We start from the raw sequence: 19,587 nt of genomic DNA, 5'->3' as shown, positions 1-19,587 counted from the left end.
TTTCTTTTTTTTTTAAGTTTTTATTTATTAATTATGTATACAGCGTTCTGTCTGCACACCAGAAGAGGGCACCAGATCTCATTACAGATGGTTGTTAGCCACCATGTGATTGCTGGGAATTGAACTCAGGACCTCTAGAAGAATAGTCAGTGCTCTTAACCTCTGAGCCATCTCTCCAGCCCCTGGAGGGATATTTCTTAAGACAGCCAGGATCTTGCTAAGTTGTCTATTGCCATGTGTAAGTCTCTCAAGAAATTCACATGCCTAAGGAATCAATGTGGTTTTAATCAAAGGCTGATCTCTCTAGAGAGTCTTGCTTAATGATTTGGTTGGACTTAGAAGAATGAAATACCATATTTATGGAAGTCAAATTTTTTGGTTAAATGCAGTCAACAGAAATAAGATTCAACTAGACATATAATAAACCTCTGGAAGAAATATGTAGAAAATAAATCTGGGAAGTTCTATCTGAAGGCTTGTTAGACAAATTAAAAAAAATCTGAATTTTGAATATAAAATCATGATGATGTGATGTAGGCTGTATTCAGATTACAAATGATCTCTGGAACTGTCTGGAATGCTGGGTTCTTTCCAAGTCTGATGAATAAGGAACCATTTTGGTAACAGCATTCTCTGTAATGTCCTAGGATAGCAACTTGGTGTCAGCTTCAGAATCGTGTGTCATTTAAGCCAGCTATGGGGGGGGGGGGTTGGAAGCAAATACTGACTCCCAGTTATCTATACTCTTTTTGTAGCATCAGGATCCCCTTGAAATGAAGCTGGGTACTATCAAAACAATTTAACTGAGCCTTAAGAGCAGATTTTAAAAATACAACTTTTAACTGTAATAACACACACAGAGTAGTGTGTGCTCATGGTCCTGGGAACTCAGGAACTGAGTTCAAGTGATCTTAACCACCTTGGGTACCATAGTGAGACTCAAATAAATTTTTTTTTAAATATTTATTTATTTATTATGTATACAATATTCTGTCTGTGTGTGTATGCCTGCAAGCCAGAAGAGGGCACCAGACCCCATTACAGATGGTTGTGAGCCACCATGTGGTTGCTGGGAATTGAACTCAGGACCTTTGGAAGAGCAGGCAATGCTCTTAACCTCTGAGCCATCTCTCCAGCCCTCAAATAATTTTTTTATCAAATTGCTTATTTGAAACTTAAAATACCTATTTTTCTTTGGTAACAATGATGTAAGAGATAATTTCGCTAAGCTAGTTTTAGGCAATAAAAACATACTTCTAAAAGTGACAACAGACAAAATTTGAAAGTTATCAAACTTTGGCAGCCAGCATGTTGAAACAATCTCTATGCTGCTAAATGATTTTATTTTTCTTCCTTTTCACATTAAAACTCAAAATACTTTCTGGTTTTTCAAGACAGGGTTTGTCAATAGGTGTGGAGCCAGTCCTGGAACTCACAGAAACCCGCCTCTGCCTCTTTTTTTTTTTTAATATTTATTTATTTATTATGTATACAATAATCTGTCTCTATGCCTGAAGGCCAGAAGAGGGTGCCAGACCTCTTTACAGATGGTTGTGAGCCACCATGTGGTTGCTGGGAATTGAACTCAGGACCTTTGGAAGAGCAGTCAGTGCTCTCAACCGCAGGCAATGCTCTTCATCGCTGAGCCATCTCTCCAGCCCCGATTCTATACTTTTAAAGATAATTTAGTGCCTTTAAAGGAATCTTATTAGAAATTTGTCTAGTGTTCAGTGGAAAATGAAGGTACTATAGTTTTTAGGGATAATGTTTGAGAGTGATGGTTCACTGACCTAGGGTTCCATTCTTCTTTCTCTTTTCCTCCACAGCAGTAAATACAGAAACAAGGGAGGACAGAGGCAGCTGCTGGCCATTTGTAAACTAGAGTGGTGGTTTCTGGTTTTATAGGATTTCCTACACTTGTAACCCCTGCACTTGGAAAGCGGTGGATCTCTTTTAGTTCAAAGCCAGCCTGGTCTGCATGTCAAGTTTCAGGCATGTAGAGCTAGTTACACAGTGAAAATCTGGCTAAACAAATGTTACCCAGACAAAATAAGTTTGTTTTAAAAAGAAAAAAAAGAAACAGAAAGCAAAATAAAGTCTACACACTTTCTTCAGTGTTCTTTACAAAAAAAAAAAATGTTACCCAGACTACTTTAGAGATCTTGACCTTCAAAATACTTCTAAGTCAGTAATCTTAGACTTTGTGAATTGTCTAAAGTAAACTACCCCAGAAGGTTATCTCATCCTGTGTTGTTATTTACTATTTAGGAGCACACAGCTATTAATAGCAACAGTGAGAAGCAGTAAAAGGATCAAGTTTCTCTTTCGTGCTTCATCATCATGTCACATCGTTTCCTGGTGCCTTAGTTTACCTTTTTTAAGACCTTGGTAACCAGATAACTTTATCCCAGACATGTGGTCAGAAGGAAAGATCAGATGTCCAAATTGCTGTACTTGACAACGAGTGTTTTTTTTTCTTTGGTTTTTCGAGACAGAGTTCTCTTCGCAACAGTCCTGACTGTCCTGGAACTCACTCTGTAGACCAGGCTGGCCTCGAACTTACTCTGCCTCTGCCTCCCATATGCTGGAATTAAAGGCCTTCACCACCATCTCCTGGCAAGAGCATATGTTCTTTTGGTGGCTGCTTAAATGTTTAGTGGGGCTTTTTTCCTGACAGTTCTGTATGTTTGATACTAGGTCTCTCAACAGACCTAGACCTGTGTTAGCTAGAGCTGGGTGAAGTTTTTAAGGCTTCAATCAGATTGGTTCAAGAAATGTAAGATACTCTGAGTTTGCTTTTAGTTCATTCTTTCCCCCTCAAAGCTTTTGCCTGGAACTGGGGATACTTTTGGTAAAGGTGTGTGTGTGCGCGCGCGCGCATGTGCGTGCGTGTGTGTAAAGCATGGTGATGGTATACACCTTTAATCCCGGGGCTCGCGCTCTTGAGCTCTTGAGTTTGAGACTCCTTAATAGTTATCCAATACAAAGTGGACAGCCCTGAAATCACATACACACAAGCAACACTAAACACACTCATCAGGCTAAATTTGTGTATGTGTGTAGACATTTACATACATATATACATATGAGTGGAAGCCTTGGAAACATGGAAGGGGTTGAAGAGAGGAGACATAGGAGGAGTTAGAAGCAAGGAAGAAAAGGGGGAATACATTTTAATTTTTGTTACATTATGGTGGAGTTTTTTTGTTACTGTTTTTCTCTTTGAGATAACATCTCTCTACATAGTCCTGGCTGACATGAAATTTACTATGTAGACCAGGCTACCCTCTAACACACAGAGATCTTCCTGTCTCTTTGCTGGCTTTAGAGGTGTTTTCCACCATACCTAGGGAAATTCATGTCTCCAAAGGTGACTTACTCAAGGCCACGGCATCAAATTAAAACACTGTCTGCCAGATTCACTTTTAGATTCTGTGTCTTACTCACAGATCCACTTTAAATTAATTTTATTATCTAAATAGCTAAATGAATAAATGGTCACTTTAAGTGGAGTCTTCTCATTCACAAAGGTACTTCCTTTTTTATTTTATTTTGCTTTTTGGTATTTGTTTTTTGATTTGGGTGTTTCAAGACGTGTCTCAATCCTCTTATCTCAGCTTCCTGAGATAAAGTGGGATTCCCAGTGTGGACCAAGAAACCTAGCTAATAAGGTTTTTAATGATAAGGTTTTTATCTTCTTGAGGTCTTGATTTGAAAACAGCCCTGTGTTATATTGTATTCCATATATCTCCTCCCACCCCCATTTCACATGTGGCCTTAGCTGTCCTGGAACTCAGATGCTGACCAGCATGGCCTTGAACTCAAAAGACTGACACCTACTTTTGCCTTTGAAGTGTTGGGATTAGAAGCATGCTTGGCCCCTGTTGTACCTTTTTGTTCATAAAACATAACATTGAGGCCTAACTGATTATATGAGGTGAAATCAATAAAGTAATTATCTGTACTTCTTTCACAATGCAGTAATTTTCTAGAATCATTTTCTACAAGTAGTGATGTTTGCATATTCTTGTTTTTTGAAATAGAACTTCTTTTAAAGATTTATTATGTATGTAATGTTCTACATACCAGAAGAGGGCACCAGATCTCATCATAGATGGTTGTGAGCTGCTATGTGGTTGTTGGGAATTAAACTCACGACCTTTGGAAGAGCAACCAGAGCTCTTAGCCTCTGAGCCATCTTTCTAGCCTGACATAGGACTTCTATACGTAGCTCAGGCTGGTGTAGAGCTCAGTCTTCCTGTTAGGCTAGCTCATCTAGCCTAACATCTGCATCCCAATAGCTTAGTTATTCTTTACATGTCACCACATTTAAAAAGAAATGTACCATAACACCTGTGTGGCTCATGCCTATAATCCCAGAACTTCAGACCTTTGTGCCTTAGCTGCCGAATTCCTTGGATTATAGCTATGTGCCCCCGTGCCCTGGGTCTTTAAAGTACATACTAACTCTCAAGGGCTGACTGATGAGAGTAATTTTACAGAGGGAAGGATGAAAAGCAAACCCACATGGTAACACACACACCTCTTATCCCAAGAGTAGAGAGGCAGAGGCAAGAGAGAGGATAACAGATTTGAGGCCAGTCTGGGCCTCTTGAAAAGACCTTGTCTCAAAATGAAACCAACAAAAAGCAAAACTAAGGACTGGGGAAATGGTTCAGTGGGTAGAGAACTTGCTATGCAAGCACAGTGACCTTAGTTCAGATGCCAGCACCTATGTAAAAAGCCAGAAATGGTTGCTCATGGCTGTAATCTCAGCATTTGGGCTTGGGGGACAGGAGGATCTCTGGGCTTCACCAGCTGCTAACCTAGACTGTTTCAAACAAATAAGGCAGAGAGCAATAGAGGAAGACACCCAATGTCCCCGGTTCTACACTTACATGCAATGGGTGTACACAAACACAGACATGGGGTGGGGGTAGATAGATAAGCAACCCTCTTCAGTTTTATATTTGTTAATTTTATATGTATGTTTTACCTGCCTGCGTGTATGTATTTGTACCACAAGTGTGCATGGCTTGCAGAGGTCAGAAGAGGTGGTTAGATCAAATCTCTTGGAACTGGAGGTACAGATGACTGTAAGCCATCACAGAGTATTGCAGGATCCCAGTCCTTTATGAGAGCATCAAGTGCTCTTACAGCTTGTCCATCTCTCCAGTGCCTAAAGCAGCTTTTTGGGGGGGGGGGGGGAGGAAAGGATTTTATTTGTAGGTCTATACGAATTCAGTGTTTAAGCCAGGCGTCATGATGGATCATACTTGGAATCCCATCCCTAGGGAGACTGGGACAAGAGGATTGCTATGAGTTCTAGACCAATTTTATCTGTATGAGTTCCAGCCTGTCTGAGCTATAGTGTGAGTCCATTTCTCTGGCATGCAATAAAATATTAAATCTTGTTATCTTTCCTAATGTAATTTTTAAAAATATGTGTAGTTAATGTTTTTTACCCAGCTCATATATAGATAAACCTTTTTTAGGATTCTCCATGTTGATAAATGTTACCTTTTATCTAAGAACTTGTCTAAAAACTAAGAAGCAGATCTTGGTAATTTCTGTTTAGTTTAAATTTTTATGACCCAGTGAATTTGATGAGTGTTACTTACAGGGGTGTGGAGGAGAGCTTTATTTTACAGGGACTTGGGCAATTTACCACCAGCTATTAACTGTGTATAAATCCTGTAGGGGTAGTATGGCCTCATGAGTGTTAACAGGTTCACCTTATTCAGGTCTTCTGCAGGTAATCAAAACTGCTGAGAGAAAAGTGCAAGACTGTAACACCAGCAGCTGCATCCTGCCTAAAAGACAGCACTTTCACAGCACTCCATTCCCTCCTTCAGCTCCTCCATTCTTTCCATCCCATCTTCTGTGTTGCTCCTTGAGCTTTGTGGGGTTGGTTATAGATTCCATGTTTAGGACTGAACATCCAGCCATAGACTTATTCCCAGTAGTTTGACCAGTATGAGTTTCTGCAGTACTGGCTACCCATTGAAAACAGAAACTTCTGTGACCAAAAGGTTAGAAGGCAATTTGATAGGCGCATAAAAAACAACAGCAGTAGCTTTCCCACTACAGCCTATGACCTCATCTGCCTTAGGCCTTTGACCAGTTTTACAGTACCAGGATGAATTTCCTTCTGTGTAATGGGCCACAAATCCTGTAACAATTAGCTTCTTTTTCATTGCCTGGCAGGTGTGTAGTGTCACACAGGGAATTTGTAGTGGAATAAGACAGTAACAGTGTTCCCCTATCAGCCAGGAAAGCACCTTTTTGGGACTGAAGAAGCTTCCAATGTAGTTACAGCTTGGTTTCCTACCCCCAACCCTCTGTCCTGCCACCCAAGTGTGTGATGTCTTCAGTAGTAATGTCTGACCTCCCTGTTCTGATGGGCAGGCACCAGCTTTTGTGGCAATAGCTTATATTGTTTTGGGAGCTACAGGCGTCTTCCTAGCCCACATCTCCTTTTGGCTTCTGTGAATAGCTTTATCCACCCACATTGGATACCTTCATTCAAGTTATTTCTCAAATCATTTTGTTTTAAGTTTTTGATTTTTTCAGACAAGGTTTCTCAGTGTAACAACCCTGGCTGCCCTGGAACCTGCTTTATTCTCCTGCCTTTGTCTCTGGACTGCTGGGAGTAAAGCTTTGTACTACCTCCACCCAGCTTGTCTTAAAGTTTTAGTTATGTGTGTGTATGATGTATGTGAGAGACTGTGTGTGTACTGTGAAAAGTTGGTTCTCTCCACCTTCGCAGAGGAATCTAGGGCTCAAACTCAGGTTGTCAGGCTTTGTGGCAAGTGCATTTGTCCGTTGACCCATGTCGTTGGCTGCCATCATTTATTTTTCATGCTAGTGTAGTAATGCTGACTGAGTGTTGTTGGCTAACTCTGCTCTCTAGGAGTGAATAATATGAGGCAGTACTGAGTCTTAGAAAACAGATGATTTTGTTTTCCTGATAATACAGTCTTTTTCATAGAAACATTCTAATATTTTCTTTGTATTCATTTAAAAACTATTTTGCAACCTGATGTGAAAGTATGAGGTAATTGAAGTTAGAAGATCTTATTTAAGGCCTGGAGAGATGGCTCAGTGGTTAAGAGCACTGTCTGCTCTTCCAGAGGACCCAAGTTAGGTTAGTTTCTCAGCAACTCACATAACTCCTCCCCTGGCCACCACAGGTAGCAGACTGCTCATGGTGCACATATATGCAAGCAAGCAAGCAAGCAAGCAAGCAAGCAAAATACTTAAAACACAGGAAGTAAAAGTAAATTTGGGAGGAGGGGTTGGCTTTTCATGACAGGGTTTCTCTGTGTAACACACATAGCTGTCTGGAACTAACTCTTTTTATAGACCAGACTGACCTTGAACTCACAGAGTGCTGGGATCAAAGGCAAGAGTGACCACCACCTGACTCTTGCTTTATTTTCTGTATTAATAAAAAGAAGCTGGTTTGATTATATATTCCTATAATCCCAGTGTACCAGAGGCTGAGGCAGATTTATTGTGGGTTAGCCTAGATTGGGCTTCATATAACAAGATTCTGTTAAATAAGTAAAGATAAGTAAAAAGAACAAAATAGTCTTGGCTTTTCTGCCCTGGGGAGATTCGAGAACAATGTCACCTGCGGTTACTGAGCTATTATTTTCTCATCATCTAAAAGGCATTGACTGTACTTAAACAGATTTTGGTTCTCTTAAAAACAACTGATGAGAAGTTCTAGAAATGTTTTTCCATTTTTCATTCAAGTATTCATGTGAACTTCTCTTTTCCCCTTGCAGTGGTGCAGAATGGCGGACCTCAGTCTTGTAGATGCATTGACAGAGCCACCTCCAGAGATTGAGGGAGAGATAAAGCGAGACTTCATTGCCACACTGGAGGCGGAGCCCTATGATGACACTGTGGGAGAAACTGTGGAGAAGACTGAGTATATTCCTCTTATGGATGGTGACGAGAAAGCTGGGAACCCAGAGTCCAAAAAGAAACCATGCTCAGACACTAGCCAGGTTGAAGGTAAGCGTTCAAGCTGAAAGGGACACACGTGTTTATAATGCAGATTGGAGGTCAGGACTTGTCTGTCACCACCGAGGTTTTGGTGTAGGCTAGTCAGTCGCTTGAAGGTTTTGTTGCAAATCAAGGACACCTTGTCCTTCAGTCAAATCAGTGTTACTGAAACTTTTTTTGTCTTTTGTTTTGGTGGTGTTGGGGTTTCTTGACAGGGTTTTTGTATTGCTAGCTGTCCTGGAACTCACTCTGTTTGGCCTCAAACTCAGAGATCCGTCTGCCTCTGCCTCCCAAGTACTGGGATGAAAGGCCTGAGCCACCACTACCCAGCTGGCTGAGGAATTTTGTGCTTGTATTTAACAGGGGTATTGTTCATTAGTTGTCTAGTAATTTATATGTATATTTGGTTGGTTGTTTGGTATTTTGAGACAGAACCTCACACTATAGCACAGGCTGCCTTGGAAATCACTGTCTAGTTCATTTTGACTTTGAACTCATGGTAGTCTTCAGCTTTGATGTGAGTTAACCAACTATCAACGTGCTCACACTTACAGTGTATGTATGGTCTTGTTTATTTATTGTATGGCTTTATTTGTATGTATTGTATGTATTTATTTATTGGCTTATTTGTTTATTTTCAAAACAGGGTTTCTCTGTGTAGCTTTGGAACCTGTCTTGGAACTTGCTGTGTATACCAGACTGACCTCGAACTTACAGAGACCTGCCTGCTTCTGCCTCCCTAGCGCTGGAATTAAAGGCATGTGCCACTACTGCCTGGCTTATCTGGTTTCAGAATCGAAATCATGCAGAGTTCAAAAATTAATCTGAGGGCTGGAGGGATGGCTCAGAGGTTAAGAGAACTGACTGCTGTTCCGGAGCTCCTGAGTTCAATTCCCAGCAACCACATGTGGCTCACACCCATCTATAATGAGATCTGTTGCCCAGAACACTATATACATAATAAATAAACTTAAAAAAATTAATTTGATAGAATTTGGGAGGTAGAGTCATTCTGTGAGGTCAAAGCCAGCCTGGTCAGCTGAGTGTTCCAGGACAGCTAAGGCTATACAGAGAAACCTTGCAAAACAAAACAAACTAACAAAAAATACCACATAAGTGGGGAAGCATTTATCTTCTAGAATAGTTACATAAAATTAATATTTTGTTGTTTGATTGAAATTGATCTATCTGTGCATAGTTTTTAGTTTGTTTTTTTTTTTTTTGAGACAGGGTTCCTCTGTGGCTTTGGAGTCTGTCCTGGAACTAGCTCTTGTAGACCAGGCTGGTCTCGAACTCACAGAGATCCGCCTGCCTCTGCCTCCCAAGTGCTGGAATTAAAGGCGTGCGCCACCACCGCCTGACTCTAGTTCTTAGTTTTTAAACTAGGGATTAAATTTCTTTATGAGCCAATAGAGAAATGGGGATGTAGCTTGCTCAACAGTAGTATATGTTTATACTATATGTAGGGTGAGGTTTGAACCCTAGAACTTGGGAGGTGAAGATAGGATCAGAACTACAGGATTTATTCTTACTAGATTCCAAGACTGAACTACGTGTAACTGTTTAAAAGAGAGGGACGAGGGCTGCAGAGATGGCTCACAGGTTAAGAACATTGGCTGTTCTTCCAGAGGTTCTGAGTTCAATTCCCAGCAACCTCATGGTGGCTCACAACCATCTGTAATGAGATATGGTGCCTTTTTCTAGCATCCAAGCATACACGCAGGCAGAATATTGTATACATAATAAAAAGATTTACTTAAAGGGGGAGGGAGGAGAGAGAAGATGTATCTTTCATTTGAGGTAGGGGTGTGTGTGGTGTAGTGTAGTGTGTGTGTAGGCCAGGGGACAATGTTGAATGTTTTTGTTTCTCCGGCACCTTTGTACATTCCATGTAGAAATCAGAGGACAATTTTACAAGGACCAGTTTTTTCCCTTCATCTTGAGGATCCTGAAGCTTGAACTCAGGTTATCAAGTTTGTGGCAAATGCTTTTCTCCCTCGACGAGGTTCTTCACTGCCTTGAAGCTCACCAAATAGACTAAACTGGAAAGCCTGAGAAATTTGCCTTTTTGTATCCACCTCTCAGCACTGGTTTACAAGCTTAAACCAGTAGATCTGCTATTTTACTTTTGTTCTGGGTGTCTAACTCAGGTCCTTGCTTGCAGGTCGAGCATATTACCAGCTGAGATGTTTCCCAGACTTCAAGCTCTCAGCTATCTTTTTCATGCTGTGGAAATGGGAGTGACATTGCTTTTGACTTTCTATAACCAAAGTGGAAAACCTAGTGGCTTTGTTTATACTTTATGGAGAGACACACACTGCATCAGGTGAAGAATATAAGAGTATAAGATCTTATCATTTGCACAATTATTTGCTCCAAGGGAAAAAAAATTGAATTTCTTAACGGAGAATCGTTCACAATGGTCCTTTGACTGACTCACATGAAAATAAAGGAAATTCAATAGGAAGGAAGGAAATGGTAAGGCTTAGTCATTGTAGTAGGTAATGGTAGCTAAGATGCTCTCCCACCCCAGTAACTTGATGCTCATCAGAGTTTGGATGAAGAAGGTTGCTTCTTTTTTGTGTTCTGTTTTCTTATAGTTGTTTTATGCCTCTACAGTCTGGGACTAATCTAGACGGGTAAGGACAGGGAAGTAGTAGAAATAGTTTTTCTTGTGCTTTCTCTCTTTTGAGAGTGGGGGTGCTGGCTGGCCTACAACTCAAAAAGCTCCTGTTTCTGCCTCTCGAATACTGGTATTAAAAGCATGTGTGCCATGATACCTGACTGTACCTCATCTAGAGTGATGGTGCACACCCTTTAATCTCGGCATTCAGAAGGCAGAAGCAAGTGTATCTCTCTGAGTTTAAGACCAACCTGGCCTACAGAGTTTCAGTACTGCCAGGGCTACACGTAGAACCCCTGTTTCAGGAAAGAAGCTATCAAACAAATTATTGATGTGTGTGTGTGTGTGTGTGTGTGTGTGTGTGTGTCTGTCTGTCTGTGGGGGTGACTTTGAGTATGTTGTGTTACTTCTGAAGGAGAGGAGGATGTCCTGTTTCCTGGAGCTGGAGTTATAGGCAGTTGTAAGCTGCCCTTCATGTGTTGGTCCTCTTTTAGAGCAATAAGTGCTCTTAACTTCCAAGCTATCTCTTTTGCAGTTTTTAAGACACAATGGAAGAGCTCTAAAGGTTTTAATTTATTGTTACTTTTGTTCTATGAGATAAGGCCTTAAGATGTAACCTGTGCTACCCTGAAATTCTTTTTTTTAAATATTTATTTATTATGTATACAATAGTCTGTCTGCATGTATGCCTGAAGGCCAGAAGAGGGCACCAGACCTCATTACAGATGGTTGTGAGCCACCATGTGGTTGCTGGGAATTGAACTCAGGACCTTTGGAAGAGCAGGCAATGCTCTTAACCTCTGAGCCATCTCTCCAGCCCTGAAATTCCTGATTTTTCTCCTGCCCTTAAGGCATAGTGTATTTCATTATTTTTGTGTTTTTTTTATATATATCTGTTTGTGTGCCCAAACCTGAAGTACATACCTAATTTTTTTGTTTTTGGAATAGCTTGGTAGTCTCTTACTTGTTTGGTTTTGTGTTGCATCTAGATAGAGGAGGAACAGCTGAACAAGCTACATATAATAGAGCTCTTTAGACAATAGTTTTTATTTCCTTTTTTTATATGGCTTTCCTAAAGGCCTTCAACTACAAGTGAAGGGTGATCTTTCACTATGGTCCAAACCTAGCATTTGGGAGAAGTCTAGGATAGTGCTCCTCAAGGGTGGGCCTTAGAACTCCATTTCAGATCAAGCTCAGGGGTTGAGGCTTAGATGTGTTTTAACAGGTCCTCCTAGGTTAGAAGATATTATAAGTCAGTACGGAAGGGGTGGTCACTAGCTTAGACTGCAGAGGATTTTATTCATGGGACTTGGCCTTAATGAAATAGTGCAGTTTGCCAAAATTTGCCACAAGAGGGTGATGTTGGCAAGAGTCTGGCCATGCAGATTGCAAAGCCTTGTGTTGAGCCTGTGCTCATTCTTCCCTGTTTGGCCCAAAGCTTACTCTCCTCATGGCTCTTTTTCTCTCAGCTCTTTACCCTCCTTCTTTTCAAGGTTTACCCCTCTTGTGGGAGATGAAACCTGTTATGCAGAGTGATTTTTTTTTAAAAGGCAACTTTGGATTTCTATTCCTTTAAGAAGAATATGATTAATTTTTAGCTAGGCATGATGGTGCATGGCTTTAATTCCAGCACTGGAGAGGCACAGGAGGCAAAGTCTGTCTTAAAATATGACACTGTCACTTAACCAGATTGTACATTTATTATTTAAGATTTATCTTTATGTGCTTATTTTTATTTCATGTGTTTGAGTGTTTTGCCTTCATGCATGGCTGTGTACCATGTGTATCGGTGCCTGTGGAAGTTAGAAGAGGATTTTGGATCCTCTGGGAGCCTTAGTGTGGGTGCTGTACTCTAAGCTTAGATTTTTCTCCCAGAGCAGTACACACTCCTAAGTGCTGAACCATCTATAGCTCCTTAATCAATATTTTTATTGTTGTTTTCTTTGTTTAATAAGACAGAATTTCTCTGTGTAGCCCTGGCTGTCCTGGAACTGGTACTGTAGACCAGGCTGGGCCTTTTGAACTAAGAGATCCACCTGCCTCTGCCTTCCAAGTGCTGGGATTAAAAGGATTAAAAGTATGTACCATCACTGCCCTGTAATTTTAAGTAATTTTAAAGAAATTCAAGAAAGGCATTTATTTGGGGTAAGGGAACATACGCACATAGCAGATGTAACAGAGAAAGACCCTCTACAAAGCTCTTTGGAGGACTGGAAAAGCCAAAAGTCTAGTCTTTTTTGGAAGGCTGGAGGTTTTAAAACTTCTAAAGAATTTTCTTCCCATAACGTAGGCAGTTGGTCAGTTTGAAGAAAGCTAGCATGGTTGATTAGCCCAGAACTGTTGTGTGACATGTCTTGGGTAGACCTTGGACTTGTAAAGCCAGCCTATCATCAGGGGGCCTGGGGCCTGCTGACTGGAGACAAGCCTACAAAAACCTTTGCTTTAAGCTTCCAAGTTTTGTTTCAGGTCAGTTGGGTGAGGAAGAAGCAGGCCATCTTGAAAAACGGCCGTCTTTATTACCTAGCCATAACCCCTCTCCCTATTTAACGCTTAGTTTCTCATTTCCCCATCTCAAAGGTCACCCTAACTGCTGTGAGGGTCTGTGTACTGACTGCTGTTAGCTGTTTAGAGTTGACAAAGGGTTGATGATGGAGGAGCAGCAGCAGTCAAGGGTCTCAGGGGAGGGCCTATAGAAGGGGCTATGATAAAATTTATCTGGTGATGATGCAGAGCATAAGTCAGCCATTTGGTGGTGGAACTTGTCATAAGAGTGAGGTAGCATCTATAATACAGAAAAAGTGAGACTGGCTTCTTGGTAGTTAGTTTATACCTTTAATTTTAGAACTTGGGAGGCAGAGGCAGGTGGATCTCTGAGTTTGAGGCCTGGCTGGTTTTCAGAGTAAGTTGGGAACCAGAGCTACACAGAGATAATGCTGGCTTGAAAAATAAATTTATTTATTTATTTATTTATTGGTTTTTCGAGACAGGGTTTCTCTGTGGTTTTGGAGGCTGTCCTGGAACTAGCTGTTGTAGACCAGGCTGGCCTGGAAGTCACAGAGATTCACCTGTCTCTGCCTCTCAAGTCTTGGGATTAAAGGCATGTGCCACCACCGCCCAGCCCATTTTTAACTGTTTTACTCTTTATGTAGACAATTGTAAGCCATCTAAATTCCAAAAGGATTTCTATTCATTAGATATTTTACTTTGTTTAGTCCATACTTTTGTTTCCTAGTTGTATGGTTATTTTTCTTGTCTCTTTGAGGGAAGTATGTCTTTTATAGACTCTACTGTTTGGGCTCGGGGTATAGCTTAGAGTGTTTTGCTAGCTGTGTTAGCATGATTTGCCTGGGTGGTACTGGGTCTCTTCGAATGGCACCTTTTCCTCAGTTATTTATTGGAAGTTTTGTTTGAGAGATGCTGTGATGGATGACTGTCCTGTGCCTGCTTTTGGTAGTATGTTGTCAGTGCTACCCCAGTGTGTCAGTGTCCATTCTGGAGGTGGGGGCACTCTCCTCTCCTCCAGCTGTCACAGTCACTGGTGAGATAGTGTCCAGTATCTGCTCCATGTGGGAGGTGACGAATGATTGACTATAGTGGGAATGAAGATTGGTTAATGTGGAGAAGGGACAAACTTTGCTGTTCATCTATGCCACATTTAGCATGTGGTTTCTTTATGTATTTTTGTTTATTTTCATTTTTATGAATATTCTCATAATTTCTAGATCACTAGAGGCTGTCCTTTTAAATTTTATTTTTAGTTATGTGAATGGCTGTTTCTTTTTGTGCATATGTGTACATGAATTTGAGTATTCCCAGAGGTGAGAAGGATATTGGATTCTTTGGAAATGGAGTTATAGGCAGTTGTGAGCCCCCTTTGGAACTGAACCTGGGTCTGCTGGAGGAGCAGTATGCTCTCTTAAATACTGAGCCATCTGTTCAACCCCAAGGCTACCTCTCTTAATTTCTAGATTCTTTTTTCCTACTTTTTTATAAGTAGTGTCTTCTTGTTTAGTTGAGGCTGGCCTTGAATTCTCAGGCCATAATCCCTTAAGTATAGAGGTGACATTAAATATGTACCACCAGACTCAACTCTGCAGCTCTTTTTTAAAAAGATGTATTTAATTTTATTATGTGTATGAGTGTTGCCTGCATCACATGTCTGGGTACTAGGTAAATGCTTTTCATCTCTGGAGACCAGTAGAGGACATTAGACCACTGAAACATTTCTCCAGCCCATGCTTTTAAACACTTCTGCTAGTATGTTGAAGTTGACATGTTCCTTAGTTTGCCTTCTTTAAGGAAGAAATGGGGGAAGGATGAGATATATTTTTTTTTTTTTTACATAATACTCATTTTGTCATGTTAGCCTTCTTCCTACCTGCCTATCCCTCTGCCTATATGTCCTGGATTCTCAGTGGTATTTTACTCTATGGTGACTTTTTTAAAATAGTGCTACAGCATTCTGTTTATATTAATTTTACATCTCTTTATATAAATGATTTAAATACTGATAATATATTGTTGAGTTAATATTTCTCAATTGATAAATTGCCTGACTATATAGAAGGTTTGTTCTTTCCTGCCCTTTAGTCACTCTAGCTATTACCACATTATAAAGTAGTTTTATCACTTCCACAGGCAAAAAATAATTAATTTTTGTAAAATTTCCATTTTCTTAAAATTTACATTTTTAAAACAGGACAGATTTTAAAAAATATGTTCTCTTAAGCTAGGGATGATGAATCTTAAGTGCTGATTGTTTGAGGAGAGGGACTTGATGCCAAGTGTGGGGTAGAACATAGCTGGCATCTCTTTGGATCAGGACAGTACATTATGTGAAGAATGAGCAGGGTACTTGTTATTTATGCATATTTAATGGAAACTTGGTTTTTCACCCTTTTATCTCTTTTTTCTAATTAGTACTCTGATATACCATGCTTCTCTTTGTTCCTCTCAGATAACAGGGCAGTCTTTTCAGTTAACCATTACAGTGATTACTATCAAGGATTTCTGCTCTGAACACAGGGTCTAGACTGTTAGCTTCTAAAGAAAAACCCTGCATTTGTTATTTTATATAGTCTAGTTTCTAGATTTCCTTTTGTCTTTGAAAAGTATCTGTGAAAAATACCTCTGTACGTCTTAATGTTGTGTGCGTGCCCAAGGCAAGATAGGTTTTTCTGTGTAGCCCTCTGTCAAGGAACCCACTCTCTAGATCAGGAAACACAGAGATCCTCCCGAGTGCTGGGATTATAGGCATGCACCACCACTGCCCAGCAAGTTTACCTTTTTTTTTTTATTAAATAAATTTATGTATTTATTTTTACATCTCAGCTGCAGTTTCCCGTTAAGATGAGTGTGTTTTCAGGGAGATGGGTGGGTGTGTCCAGAGCTGGTTATTAGGGAGGGTCCCTGCTCAGTCCATGCTCAGAGGCCTCTAAGACAGTTGGTTGTCTAGCCACCAAACTGGATGACTGCGCCATTTTCTTAAAATAAAACGTTTGAGATGTTATAAGATATAGCCTTGTAAGAATTCTTTTGACTGCCTATCTTGCTTGAACCCTCTCAAGAACACTCTCAAACAGGGACAGAAGAGGTAACACCATGGGGAAGACTTTTCAGGAGCATGATTCACTGGAAACTGTGGTCAGCATGAAATTGTGCAAATGCAGAAGTGCTAATTCTAGTCTAGTATCTTTCAGAAAATGTACGTCCCCTGATGAATTTTCTGTTTGTTGCAGTTGTAAATAAGATCTCATCAAGATTATGTGTTTTTATGCATGTGCACACATGCCTGCTTATGTTTTGTGGAAGCCAGAGGGATATTAGGAGTGCTTTACTTTAGCTCCCTTTCCTGCTTTTCCCTTTTCTTTTCTTTGCTTTCTTTTCATTTCCTTTTTCTTTCCTTCCCTCTTTCCCTTTTCCTTTTCCCTTCCCTTACCCTCCCTTCTTTTCTCTTCCCCTTTTCTCCCCTCCCCTTTCCTCCCTTTCCTTTTTCTTTTCCTTTTCTCCTTTTCTCAGTGAACCTGGAGCCTGCTGATTTGACTAGACTGGCTGATCAACACTTTCCAGCACTGAGATCACTGGTGCTGCCGTGCTTATTTGCTTGTCTGTTTTATGTTGCTGCTGTCTGGGCTATAAAATGAGTTGAAGGCCAGCCTGGGAAATAGGCATGACCCTGCTCAGAGAGAAAATCAATTGTTAGCAAGCTTATATGGTGTCAGAACACCCAGACTTAAAAATCCATGGAAAAGACAAGAATTGGAGGAAAAGCCCAGGGTTGGAGGTATAGTTCAGCAGTTAAATGCTTAGCTGCTAAAAGCAAAGCACTGAAGTGTAGAGCACTCTGAGTTTGATGCACATGAAATAAAGTAAAAATTCATCACTATCAGAATAGAAAGCCCAGAAACAGACTAACACAAATGTTGTCGATTGATTTTCCAGAAAGTTGCACATTTGCACCAGGGCAAATATATTCAATAGGGCAAAGACAGTCTTTTCAACAAATTAATCTGAGCAATTAGGTATCCATTTATGAAAACACAAAACCAGCCAGGTGTTGGTGACACAATGCTTTAATCCTGGCAGAGGTCTGTTGGATCTCTGTGAGTTCAAGGCCATCCTGGTCTACAAGAGCTAGTTCCAGGACACTGTTACACACACCAAAAAAAACCTTGACCTTACTTCTGTAGGCCAAGCTGACCTCAAACTTACTTTTTGAGGAAGATCATGAACTTAGTGATCATCCTGCCTCACATCCTGAGTGCACCACTGTGCCCAGCTTTATGCAATACCCAAAGACTTCCTGTCTGTATGCAAACAAGCTTGAGACTAAACTGGGCTATGAGACCCTGTCTCCAAACAAAAGAGAGGATTCTTGTGTCCCGTGACTCCTTCCGTCTCCGTGTAGTCTATTCGTACAGGAGCACTGATGGTGTCCTGGAGCTCCGAGTGGATCACTTCAACTGAAATGTGCTTATTACTTAACCTGAGGTGCTCTATAGATTTGTTATTTTTAAATTGAATCTGTTAACAATCTCTAATAATTTATAGAATAAAGACATTTATGCCTGGCAGTGATGGCACACACCTTTAGTCCCAGCCCTTAAAGACAGAAGGCAGGTAGATCTCTCAGTTCAAGGCCAGCTGGTCTAAAGAGTGAGTTCCAGAACAGCCAGGTCTACAGAGTAGTTGGTGGGGGAGGGGAGGGATATATGGACCAAGGGACTTTTTGCTTGCCTGCTGTCTGGGCTGTGGTGGTGGTGGTGGTGGTGTTGGCAGTGGAGTATGCCTTTAATCCCAGCACTCGGGAGGCAGAGGCAGACAGATCTCTGAGTTCGAGGCCAGCCTGCTCTACAGAGTGAGTTCCAGGACAGGCTCCAAAGCTACAGAGAAACCCTGTCTCAAATAACAAATACAAAGGAAAAAAAACCAAAAACAAACAAGATTTGTTTATGGTGAATAGATGGTTCTGCAAAACTCTCATGTACATACAATAAATAAATCTAAAAAAGAAAAAAAAAGGCCTTTTCTGTGGTGACAGTACTGATGGTGTGAGTGGGGCAGGAATTAGTGTGTTGCCTTTTACTGAAGATTGACAGTTTGATGTGCTTTGTACTGCTTAACACTACAAATAGTAACAAAAATTACATAGTCAATGATTTCTTTTTTATTTTTACTTTGTTTTACAATGCATAATTATTCTTTGCAATTATTGCAGGTATTTCATCTTCTAAATCAACACTTCTAGCCAATGGTGATCATGGGATGGAAGGGAATAACACTACAGGTAAGTGGTCTTTGTAAACTCTTGAATATTATTATGGAAGTATATGAGTTATTATTGAGAACCTTGCTGTTCCTGTTGGATGTATTTTAACCCAGGGCATCTCTCAACAACAGAAAGAGAAGAGTTTGTTTTCATAGGCCTTGAATGTTTACTGAAAGTGATCCACAGAAGAATTGGATCAATCTTAAAGATGTAAAAAACCCATCACTTTGATATGAGAATCCGGTACTCATTTTAGTATTAAGAAACCTACAGTGGCCAGGCATGGTGGCACTCGCCTTTAATCTCAGCACTTGGGAGGCATAGATCTCTATGAGTTTGAAGCCAGCCTGGTTTACAAAGTTCCAGGATAGTTAGTGCTGTTATACAGAGAAACCTATCTCAAAAACAAACCAAAGAAAAGAAAGTAACCCACAACAGTAAATCAAAGTGCTTTGTGTTCTGGTCTTCAATTTTTTTCTCTCCCTTTATCTTTTCTCTTAACTGTTCATTTTGGGATTTATTTCTTTTAACTTTTAGCCCAGTGCTAGAGCTATGATATTCTTTCAGCACTGAGTTCCCTTAGTCTCTTACCTTATAACCAGCATGAATCCCCTCCCCTTCATTCCCAATGTATTTATAATGAGCAAAATTGCCAGAGTCATAGCAGGAGTATGCCCACATGGAATGTGTTGTATTATATAAAACTTAGGTAGCCTGCATGAGAGTCAGGCGCTGTATTTTTGACTTTTAGTGCTCAAGCAGGGTACATTGTTTGTGCATCAGAAAACTCTTAACTCTGGGGTGCAGCATTTTGATTCACATCAGTACATTGAGGCAAGCACAAGATGTACTTTTTTTTTTTGTTTCAATTTTATATGATTGAGCCATGAAAAGCCTTTCATTTAACTACCATAGAGTTGTTCAGCTCTAAATGTTTCCAAAAGCCTTTTGTTAGCAGTAACAGTTTTTTTAATGTACTCTTTTTTATTTTTATTTGTTTTTAATTTGATTTTTATACGAATGTGCGTGTATGAGTTGATTTATACCACATGTGTGCAGGAGCCTGAGAAGACCAGAAGAATATATTAGATGCCCTGGAACTGGAGTTACAGATAGTTGTGAGCCATCATGTGGTCGCTGTAAAATGAATTCAGGTCCTCAGCAAAAGCAGCAAGTGCTG

At 40.4% G+C, this 19,587-nt stretch overlaps 1 protein-coding gene across 17 annotated transcripts in view; it reads left to right on the top strand.

Annotated features, from left to right (window-relative positions):
* Map4 (microtubule associated protein 4) overlaps nucleotides 1–19,587 on the top strand; it is a 135,440-nt gene that overhangs the window by 34,318 nt on the left and 81,535 nt on the right. For all 17 annotated transcript variants that reach the window (XM_041676796.1, XM_041676813.1, XM_041676797.1 and 14 more), the window contains 2 exons: nucleotides 7,794–8,025; nucleotides 18,357–18,425. In XM_041676796.1, the coding sequence (XP_041532730.1) occupies nucleotides 7,803–8,025; nucleotides 18,357–18,425 (292 nt within the window). In that variant the 5' untranslated portion in view covers nucleotides 7,794–7,802. Of the gene's footprint in view, nucleotides 1–7,793; nucleotides 8,026–18,356; nucleotides 18,426–19,587 lie in introns of those variants that run through there.

This window comes from Microtus oregoni, unplaced genomic scaffold (assembly GCF_018167655.1).
Source record: "Microtus oregoni isolate MIOR12 unplaced genomic scaffold, Mior012 000028F_ref0000031, whole genome shotgun sequence".
NCBI lineage: Eukaryota > Metazoa > Chordata > Mammalia > Rodentia > Cricetidae > Microtus > Microtus oregoni.
The sequence above is the reverse complement of the archived record's forward strand: the minus strand, read 5'-3'. Positions and strand labels throughout refer to the sequence as shown.